The sequence below is a fragment of the Phalaenopsis equestris genome, unplaced genomic scaffold, assembly GCF_001263595.1.
Source record: "Phalaenopsis equestris unplaced genomic scaffold, ASM126359v1 Scaffold000002, whole genome shotgun sequence".
Taxonomy (NCBI): domain Eukaryota; kingdom Viridiplantae; phylum Streptophyta; class Magnoliopsida; order Asparagales; family Orchidaceae; genus Phalaenopsis; species Phalaenopsis equestris.
In genome coordinates this window covers 36,432,878-36,444,591 of record NW_018164444.1, presented here as the reverse complement: position 1 = coordinate 36,444,591, position 11,714 = coordinate 36,432,878, and the positions used below count along the sequence as shown (strand labels likewise).

General features: G+C 38.2%; 1 protein-coding gene across 2 annotated transcripts in view; it reads left to right on the top strand.

Annotated features, from left to right (window-relative positions):
- Positions 1–1,415, top strand: part of LOC110017939 (adenine phosphoribosyltransferase 1-like) — a 31,027-nt gene extending 29,612 nt beyond the window's left edge. For both annotated transcript variants that reach the window (XM_020715106.1, XM_020715107.1), the window contains one exon: positions 1,110–1,415. In XM_020715106.1, coding sequence (XP_020570765.1) covers positions 1,110–1,160 — 51 coding nt within the window. In that variant the 3' untranslated portion in view covers positions 1,161–1,415. The remainder of the gene's footprint in view (positions 1–1,109) is intronic.
- Positions 1,416–11,714: the final 10,299 nt, after the last annotated feature.

Sequence of the window (11,714 nt, the reverse complement as noted above, 5' to 3'; positions counted from 1 at the left end):
TCCCCTAGTTTCTCTTCATTTGGATTCCTTAACAATGTTCCAGATTTGAGCTTTTCCCCTTCACACCTCTTCGTCCGATTTCGTTGTAAAGTCCTATCCTTTTGACCTCTTTGAAGACATTATTCCCTGATTTTTATCGAGAGTTTTCTTAGGTGACTTCGGTCATTTGAGATGTAATTAACTATAGGGGCTTGCCCTTATAGGGAGCTTTTCCGAACCCAGCTTAAAATAAACCCTATTTAATTATTTGTATTAAATAGGGGAACTTGTCGGCAAATAAAATGGTTTCGCAGACCCAAACGGACGTCATATCTTTCTTAGTTTATTTGATCGAGCTTCATCCTCAGGTCTTGTGTTTATTCTTCGGGGTAGATACAGGATTTGAGGTAGAGCGCTCTTTCATTTAAACTGTGAAAAATATGAGGTCAGTTTGATTTCGTATTTTTCTAAAATTATATATATATATATATGTAAATTAAAAAGTCCTTCCGAAGCGGGTGACGGGATTTCGATTCCGGCGACCGACAGCTTCTTACGGGCGACCCCCAAACGTAACTCCCCCCTTTTTAAACGCCGACAGGTATATGAGCTATACCTAACAGATTTTGTTTTTCAATTTACTGATTTTTCATGAAGCATTAAACATGTATTCTCTGAAATCCCAGCTAAGGAGATCACAATTCACCTTAGTAGTTTCTTTTACACGATTACATTATTGAAGATTAAAACATTTATTATAGAGTATTTGTTATAGAGTATCCTTTGTAAGTGTGGTCAAAGGTGGCTTAGCTGTATGTATGTGAATGGGATTATTGGATTTTGATAATTTTGATGTGGTTATAATCATTGTGATAAGCTGATCAATTTGAATTACGTGTGGTTCTATTTTTTCAAATGCTAAATTTGCACCAAAATTTGTGATGATAACATGGAAATTTTTAGATTCCATCACTCATGATTTTAGTAATACTGTTCTTTGATTTGTTGCTGGCTTGTCAAGGAAGTTGGAAGGGTCATATTTTGCAAAAAAGTCCCTCATCCTAATTCTTACAGCCCTAGATATGTAATTCACGAGCATTTTATGATGAATATGGTAAATATTTATGCAGGGTCGAGAAAGATTGGGTGACAGGCCGCTTTTTGTCCTGGTGAAAGGTTGAAAGGCAGGCAACAAATGGCCGACTTTATGAACTGCAACGCCTTCTGATCTCCACATCTTAATTTAAACGTGGGACTTTTGAGATCGGGAGTAGCACAATGTCTTCCAACGGACATCTAAATCCTAATGCGAGTTTGTTATTCTATAATTATTAGACCTTTGATTGTGTTTTAGAAATTATGTTCTGCTTAATGGAGCAGGAATTTTTTAATTAGTACTTAATCTCATCTATCTATCTCGAGCTTATTCCGTCAAATCTGGAGCTTCTTTGCCATTTATGATTTTATTATATGTTTTCTTTCGTTCAAAACAAATTGAGTTTTTTTTTTCTTTCTTTTTTTTAATTAATCGCCTCCATTTTAAATAATTTGCTATACATTGGTTTTGATATGCCTTCTAGTATTAATTAATTTATTTATTTTTTAAGGGTAATAACCTTGGCTGGCATGCAAATAATGTTGCATCAAGCTAGCTTTAATAGAAATGAGAGATAGTTAGCCAATTTCAAGCAATTTGGCCAAGTTTTAGTGAGTCACTATGTTAGAAGTTCTGAATGATCTTATAGGATCGGCCGATGGGCCTAGTATGTGAACAATGTAATATACTCGTCTCTGTTTGAGATGACCAGGTCTTGTTAGCGAGTTCTATTTGGCATTGGTGCCTTCTTAGATTGACTTGAAGTTGGTTGAAGTGATTTTAGATTTATGTGCATGCCCACCATGATAGATAAAATTTAAATTAAAATTTGAGCAAAAAATAAGTTCATTTATTATCTAAAAGGAAGAAGAATAATTATGTGTTGTATCAGATTAAGGAGTTGTATGGTAGCGACTTTAGCAGTTTTAGTAAATATGTAAATTTGGATTTAGTAAATCTTGCCAACAGTAGGATTGTAAATCTTGGATGTATGACAAAATTGAGAAGCAATTGAAAAAGAATTTGATTTACTAAATTCAATATTCAAAATTGTCATGCATGGTTTAACTTAAATCTTTATTTAATCCATTGCCACACAACTCGACCCTACGGGTTATCATGACGACGATGAATTCAATTAGCAAAAAAACAGAACCTCAAAGAAAATATAAAAATATACTCTTATGAGAATGAGGAATTAGATAGAAAAGATTTTTCTGTGATTGTGAGTGACAATATTGGACATTGGTGAATTCAAAAATTTTATTTGAACAAATAATAATTTGAAACCAATGAATTTCAAATGTGGAGGAAATATTATATGATTTTAACGTACAATTCATCAGTTATTTGAACAATAACCATTCTCATATGGTGCGCAGGGTTCTCAATTATTTTGGTCTTTATTGCTAATATAAGAAACTTGTACAAACTTTTGCTTATTATTAGTCTATTTGTGAGATTCTAATAGGAAGGAAAATTAATCATTCCAGCAATCTCCGTATGCATCATCATTATATTCATAGCTTCACTCAACATTGAAATTGTTGTTAAATTTCTATAAAAAAATTCTCTATTTTGAATTTACTTAACTTTCTTATTTAATGAAAAATCTAAGTATACAACACATTCAAATTTGCCAATTATAATTTCAGTCGATGTTTTCCTTTATTCAGAACAATTTGAGATTTTACTTTGCATTTGTTTCAACTTTCATCGGAGATTTTTGGTCTGGCACCCTGGTGCTACGCCCTTGGTGCCTAAGCGCCTATTTTTGTGGGGCTAGAGAAATGACTATTTTGGGTGTTTTTGGGTGCCTAGGCTCCCAGGATTGGTGCCTAGGTGCTCGTAAGCTAACCCTACTTTCCCAGAGATTTGTTTGGAGGCCCCAGAGGCGATTTTGGGCACCTAGGCGTCTGGGGTTGACGCCAAGGTGTCATTCTAGCCCAAAAACCATAATTTGCACGTAGATTGCCCAACGGAGGGTTTCTTCGATCTGTAAGCTACAAAGGATTTGTTATGACTGAAATATGGTTCATTAACTTCAAAAATGAGTTTTTTTATCAGCCTTTCATCGAGCAAGTTGTCGGTAATGATCGCCCTAGACCACGATGCAGGTAGGGTGTTCCAAACCATAACTTTTGCCCAGTTAATCGTAGGAAGGTCCTCATCAATCTGCAAGCTACGAAAAGTTGCATATTGCTAGAATATGACCTCAAAACTCATAAATAAACATTTTAGAGTTTTCAAACTGAGGTTTTTAGTGATGACTAGCGTCCCAAACACCGCGAGGGTGAAATCGATCTGAACCTCTAATTTTTCCAAAATGTAAGCGGGGGATCTTGATGACTACCCTTGGCCTTAGAATACTCTAGACTTATGGAGTTGGAGTCTCTCAACATGACAACGGATGTAAAACAAGTCCGCAAGTCAAGGTTAACATCGCCTCATGGTGAACTTTCCTTGGTAGAGTCAAGTCGGTACCAGTCTTGATTTCGTGTCTGAGGCACATACCAGGAGGACCATTGGATTATTGGGCAGCACGAAGTTGGACACAGTCCAATGTTTTTTAAAAAGACACCCCTTATACATGAAATAAAAAAAATGATGTCAAAAAAGGACTCACAACAATTGTGTTGCACCGTTGAGGCACAATGTGCTTGTTGGAAGCAACTCAATTTTTAATTAAATTTGGGTAAATTGTGCCATTAACTTCATCTGGTCAACTGAAAGGGAGATTTGATAAATTTTAGGAAGGGGGAAAGTTGTTCTTGTTAAAAAAAGGGGTCTCCCCACTAACCTCAATCCATTTGAGGAGTGAGAAATTTTATCTTATTTAGAGTGGTTTCGTTCCAATCTCAGATTGGACTTAGCCTATTTTCTACATTAAAAAGGAGAGTTTCTCACCCATTTAATGGTGCATCACATCCTAATTAGGAGGTATGCTTGTTAATTGTGTTTAGGGAAGGGGGCCTTAATCAATTCAGAAGGCTTATATTCAACCCCAAGATTTGTTGAGAAAATGATGTCTTACTCCCATTAAAGGGGCTTACTTTCAGACCTCCCATTTTTTTAGACTAGTATTGTTCCTTTTAGGTGCTTATTTCCAACTTAAAGAGATAAGTTGAGGAAGAGATGCCTTAATCCCGTTAAGAGGGGCTTACTTGCAAACCTCAATATTGGCATCAATTTTTGATGTCACATGTGTAGGGTGTCCACTTGATTGACTCATGATGATTCAGTGCTCACTCGTAGCATCTTGTATCTCAAGGCACCAATCTGAGATCTCTGATACATGTTTGGGGCACAAAGCCAAGGTTTGTGATGATTCGATCTCACTTGGAGAACCCATAGTTGGACGGGCTCACCCAGAGCATTGGACATAGTTTATGTCCATTATAGTGTTTAGGGGTCTCTATGTATCCATTCGGACCTTCTCCAGGGTCAAGGGAAGGCATGGAGTCCTCCTACGCTTGTACTGGAAAATTAGGGTTTAGTACGTCTTACTCGAACCGCAGTTCAAAATGTCTGTTATCAACAGGTTCTTTGATCAATGAATGAGCGAAATAATGATTTTTGAAGTTATAGGATAAAAATTTACTCATATGTGATTTCCCATTGCTTTTGGATCGATAAAATCCATCATCAGACATTTCCGGTGAAAACGACATTTTCGGGGCTATACCCACACCTTGGCGCTAGCCCCAGGTTTCTAGGAGCCCAAAATATCCTCTAAGGGGCTTAAAATCTGAGGGGACAAATATTTGGCACCAATCTCGTGCCTAGACGCCAAACTGGCGCCTAGGCATCGAAACAGCTCAAAAACAACCACTTTCTCGAGCCCCTGAAAAGTAGGTGTGGGACCTAGCGCCTAGGAACCATAAAGTAGGCACCCAAAACAACCTCTTTTCTTACTCACCTCCTTCATTTTCCCCTACTATTCTTTGAGTGTGAGAGGAGGGCTTCTTGATGAGGAGTGTGACTAGCGATGATCAAGGCTTCTTCTCTTCTGCACTAAAGGAGAGCTTCATCCTAGCTTGGGGAAGGATCATTGAAGCATCTTTGGAACTTTGCCATAGTTTGGAACTTTGTCGGAATCTATCCATATTCTCATTATAAAGGAGAGCTTCCTTGTTAATTTTGGGAAGGACTTATGTGGACTTCTCTCCTACGGTTAGGAGAGCTTCATCCAGGGCATAGGCTTGGGACGTCGATCAACCATCGCGACGGTGAGATTCACTAAAATCGTTTGCATTCTCTTTCTTAGTCAACCCTAGGATGTTTGTAGAGAATGCTAAGTTTATGTTGTTGATTTCCTAGAGGAAACACTAAGTTTAGAAGCTCATTCATGGCTACATCCTTTGTGAAATCTGAGTGACTTCTCATTATAAACTTTAGATCTAAATCCTAGTAGATTGGAATCTCAGTTTTCCATGGTTTTGACACTTCCAACCTTCCTTAGAGAGGTTAGAATAGTTGAATCTTAATGAATGACCACTCGACATCGTATGAATCAATTAATTGTCTGTCACCTGATGATTTAATTGGTCGAACGATATCAGTCAGCTCAGCCATACGCTTCTTGATTCATCAGCTATGTGTATGCCTATTATCTAGTGTTGGTGTGGGTTTTTTTGGACACGCTAGGCAAATTGGTCGGTTGATACTAGTCTACCTGGCCATATGCCTATTGATTGACCAATTACGTGTGATTTATATTTTTCATATTGCATTTTGCCTTGATCGGTCTCCATGGTTTAGTTGACATTACACTTTGATCCAACCAGATAACCAGACCCATTTGACTAATCACTTTGGTCTGACTGGTCATCTTGGCACGGTCGGTCGACCTAACTTTTGTCCAACCGGTTGCTCTGGCCCATTATACCGATCTCTTTGGTACGACCGACTACCCCTACCTAGTCGATCGATGATACACCTAAAATAGATAGTATTTTTATACACATTTTTATACATATTTTGAGATATTCCGCTTTAATGAAAAGTCTTTGTGTGTTTTTCTTTCATGTATAATCAAATGGATAAAAAATGCTGAAAGAAGTGAAAAAAGGGTCAAATTTTGAGTAAAAATGAAGAAATGTGCAAAAATGAATTGTGGCGCCTAAGCGCCAGATACCCCACGCTTAAGCGCCAGAAATAGTTATTTGATGATTTATTGAATTTATACGAATTTTTTAAGAGGTATTTGAAGCAACCCTTGGTAAAAAAGTGAGAAATATCCCATGGACACGAAAATTCATTCAATTGGCTTTTGAGGAGACAACTTTTATAAGATTCATTGAATGGAGACACAGTTTGAAGAGACACCAAGCACTTTTTGGATTTTTATTACAGAAGACTTGGATCATTAAGAGAAGAGGCCAACCACCCATCCGATTTTACAACTATCATCCATCCAAGTAGCCACCGCTGCCGCCGACCACTTTCTTTTTATCTTGAGTGTTAGTTTGTATTGTGAGTGAAGGAAGAGAATTCAAAGGAACTTTAAGACATTTGATGAAGAGGATTTGAGATAAGTTTTTATCTTCATTACTACACTTGGTTTTAATCTAGATTTCTTATTTGTGTGCATGATTTCTAGTTTTATACTCATGTGTGGTTGTGTTTTCTCGGAGTAGTTTTCTTTATCTTTTTTTTTCAATGATAAGTGATTAAGTGTTTAAAAGATGTTGTGTGAAGTATTAAACTTCAATGTTGGAAGAAGTTGTGATGATTTGAAACATTGCACTTCATTTACTTCTTGATTTGACCAATTAAGCTGTTAATACCTGTTGTGAGAACATGTAAGATCTGAGATGGTATTGTCTCAATCAATAAATGGTTAGAATCACATATTAATTTCATGAATGAGAATGTAGTTCATGGGGCTGAGTGCAAATAAATAGATAAATAGACTTTTCAAGGGTGTAGAATTAAAAGACTTTAGAGTGACATTTTTCATAAATCCTAAATTACAAAAAGAATCGAATTTCATTCATATTATAGCCTCTTAAGTTTAAGTAAGAATATTTTGCGAAGTAGATTTTGTCATCTAAACTTTCTAGTTTTCTAAAGTGCATATTGCTAATCTCCTTGTGGGTTCGATATTCAGTGCTTAATCAAAACGTCATATATTACTTGATAATGATACTTATACTTGCGTAGTATCCCATATTTAAATATTATAATTGTATTCTTATTTATTTCATAGTGGAAAACTTAGCTTTTGCTTTTGATCATGTTTTTGACTTTGTTGTAAATTAAGAATAACTATTAAGGAAATTAAGCATATAATCACATACATCGCATTTTACATCTATATAAAAAGTCGGGATCAATCGACTATTTTAGTCCGACTGGCTGCACCGGCCTGGTAAGCCAATCACTTTGGCCAAGTCGACCACCTTAGCCCAATTGATCCCTTTTGCTACGTTGCCCCAGGTTAACCACCCTGTCTGACCTAGCGTGTCGAACAACCAACTTCATTTGCATAGTGTGTGTTTTGCATGTGCATTAGTATTACTTGCATGAAATTTTGCATAATCATTATCATATATCCGAGTTACATTTTCAATTTTTATTCATTCACTCACCTCACTTGTATAATTATCTCTTGTAGGAATCATCATTCTTCTGAACATATGCCCTCATATGCTTTGAATGAGTGTTTATGCCTCTAACAGGTATATCACTCGATATATTTGATCGTGTCATCCCTACGCTACGGTGCGTCACATTTTGTATGTATGCACCTATGCTTGTGCACTCTCGCAAGTTTGCTTTGCATGATATCCTGAATGATCATGACTTGCATGTTTGAGTTTGCTTGAGTCACTTTCCATACACACTCATTCCAGACGTCCATGTATCCTATTAGGGGGTGGCTCGCACATCAAGCCTACTCGATGTTTAATTCTTCATGCTCAGAATTACCTAGTCTTCTCTTCTTATGACGCTGCATTGGATTGTCGTAGGCCATCTTTCGGGTCACTACCTACATGGTACAACCATATTTTGGGTTATTTCCTCTATGACACGCCCACCCTTTTGGGTCACCACCTCCATGGTATACCCATCTATCGGGTTGTTGCTTCCATAACACTCACACTCTGGTCACTGTCTCCACCACTGCCTTTAGGACACACCCACTCTTTTGGATTAGTGCCTCCATGACACCAATTTTTTGGGCCAATGCCTCCATGACAGCCCAACTTTTTAGTTCATCACCTCCATTACACATCCATTCTTCGGGTCACTACCTCCATGGTACGCCCAGCCTTCTGAGTCACTGCCTCCACGACACACCCATCTTTCAAAACATTGACTCCCTTCCGAGTCACTATCTTAAACACACACCCATTTTTTTGGGCCTCTATCTCCATGTCATACCCATCACTTGGGTCGATGCATCCATGACATGCCCACTTCCGAGTCACTACACCATGTGCACATTTGACCCTTTTGAGTCATTGCCTCTACGACACACCCATTTCTATGGGCCACTGCCTCTACGACATGTCCACCCATTTTAAAACTAGCCCGAAAGCCACGTAGAAAAATAAAGTGCGGGGTTTTGAAAAATCCAAAATATTTTAACCCTAAATTTTAATTAATTTTAACCTTTTATTATTAACATTATATGAAAAGTTTAAAATTTTAGGGCCCTTAGTAAGCCTAGATTATTTTTTATGATCAATCTTAGACAAATAGTCAACAGTAAGAAACACGAAAATAATGTAGTTATGAAACAAAAGTTAATCAAAATATAAGAATAGATCAGCGTTGCTGAGTCAGCAACATTTCCCAAGAAAATAATAAAATTGATTGAACTCCGCATATACATGTCTGCTTCTTATTCTATACAAGAATATAAATTTGAAATTAAGGTATGAGAGACGAGTTGCTGCTCTCGGTCCCCGTCGCGTGGTTTTACGTATCATTCACCTCAAAACCGGTACTAGTTATTTCCAATACAAACTCGATCCCAACTCTCTATCAAATACATGATAAAAGAAAAATAAAGGCATCGACCTGCAGAAAATGTTATCATGGGTTATGTCGTGCAATGCCTATGAGCTATGCATGACGGGAGGAGCTTATAGCTCATCCTGCAGGAAAGAGTTAGTATAAAATCATAACTTTGCTCATCCCTTATTAGGCTTATGTGTGTATGTTTAGGCACAATCCCCTACATGAAAACCACCTCTAATATACTATTGTGCATGTCCACACTCATTATACACACAAAAGCACAAGCAAAAATGATGTCTGGCTAGGGCAATTGAACCAGCTAAGAACAATAACCAAACATCGAAAAAGACTACCTAACACTCTAATCCTACCCTAACACACCATCAAATGGAATTTGTTCTAAACAACATTTAGTGCTTAGAATAAAATCTCCAGGTATGTATGAATTTAATAGTGGATACCATAATTAAGGAAAACATATATACGTGTATATATATATTTTTATTTTTTAAATAGGGTCATTATATGTAGACTCGTGGCATACAAGGTGACACCAGTTATATCCATTGAATCCTTAACACAACCATACTTGTGTTGATCCCGAGGCAGTAACTCGTATTGCTCATCTTGATTCACTCGACAAGCAATGCTCTTTAAAGCTTCACAATCAACACAACATCACTCACTGACGAGTCTAAATTGCTATTAAGACACTGAAGGCAATGCACATGCAGATGAAAAACTTGTGAGCACACATTGTGCATTCAAGGGGTTTAATGCTCTAGGTGTGATCCAAATTGAGCACACAACGTGTAGCAAAGTGGTGCAATTCTCGCTAGAGAAAATTGTACATTAGGAAGGCTTGATAGGAGGGTCATCTCCGAAGAAGACATGAGTGTCGTAGTGAATGTGCAAGAAGCAGCGACTCAAGAAAGACATATGAGTGTCGTGCACAAGTGAGATTGTGAACACAAGTAACATGCATATGACTGGTTGATCGGGCCTTGCCGATAGATCGAAAAAAGTGTTTTGGTTTTGTAACCGAACATTGGTGGTTGGTCGAACCAAAAGATCAATTATATGATCAGAACCTTGGCGGCTAATCGAACCAAAGAAGGTGATTTTTTTGATCGGGCCTTGATGGTCAGTCGAACCAAAGTGATCGCTCGATCGGACTAGAGCGGCCGATCAAATAGACGTGGTTGCATATGTAAGACATGCAAGCAATTAACAAAAAAACATCCAAGGTACATGAAATGCAAGTGAAGTTAGCCAATTGACCTTTTTGGTTGACCGGGCGGTCGATTGGGTGCTATGGGGTCGGTCGGGTCAGGGCGGCCAACTGGACCAAAGTGATCGATCGATCGGGTCAGGGCGACTGGTAGGACCAAAGTGGTTGGTCTATTGGCCAGACTTAAGTGGTCGGTCAACCGGATCGGGGCTGCCGGTTCGACTTAAGTGGTCGATCGACTGGGCCGATGAGGCCGATCAGACTGAAGTAACACAAGTAAAATGTAGTCAAACATACAAGCATATGCAGATATCCATTCTTGATATCTAGTTTTTACTCATTTTAATGATCTCACGGGTAAACCCTAAGGGTAGTTGACAAAATTAAGCGGGCGTCGCCACAAAGTAACGGGCTGCTGCTTCCATTTGCCCGATGAGAAGGATTTTTGTTGTGGGAAGGCATTCACAGAGTAGGGAATATCAAAATCTTTAGACTTTTCGTTATCTACGCTTGAATGGTAGATTTTCCCTTCTCATCACGAGAGCAAAATCGCCAATGCAAACACAGGAGTGAACGATCTTGATGTTTCAGATTTGGGTCTAGAAAGAAATGGGTAAGTTTGCATGGGAAAGTCCACGAAAGTCTCTTAATCATGCATTAGCTTTCTCTAGACACAACAAAACCCTAACCTAATGTCTCTAACAACCAAACTTAGGGAGTGCTCTAGGAAGGGATATCACGAAGGATCGAGAAGCTTCACATTAGTGACAGTTGCCCGTTACGTTCTCTTTGATTGTCTAAGCTTCATCAAAGTTCCTACAAGGTTTGCTCGGCTACTTCTCCAAAGGATGAATAACTCTCCCTTAGAAGGAGAGTTCGACAAAGTTTTGGCGGAGTTTTGAGATCCAACGAAGTTCTAACGAAGCTCCGACAAAGATTTGACAATCCTTCTTTGAAGTATCAAGAAGGTCTCATTTGTCATAAGAGTGTAGAAGCCTTTCCCTTTTCGATAGCTAAACTTTTCCTCAAGAAAACCTCATACACACTCAAGGAAAGTGGTGGAGGAAGAGAAAGAAAGTGAAGTAATGATGTTTTATTTGTGGAAATGAAGAAGAAGAGAAAGAAGATGGAGAAGAGTGTTATAGGAAGGAATCCCTCTCACATTTCTCTAGTGCTTCTCAGACCTTCAAATGAAAACCCTAGCTCCAAGGAAGATGATGCTCCAAAGTTCTCTAGCAAGGAGATGAGTTCAGCTCTTAGAGAAGAGTAAAACGCAGAACATCTTGATTTTGGAGGAGCCAAGGGAATTAAGCCAAAGCCAACCCAAGCTTCCCCCAAAAAGGGCCATGCCACCTCATATAGGAAGCTTCCAAAAGAAACCTAAAAGAGGTATTATTACCCTCTTTTCTCATCCCCAAAGAAAACCTCCTGAAAGCC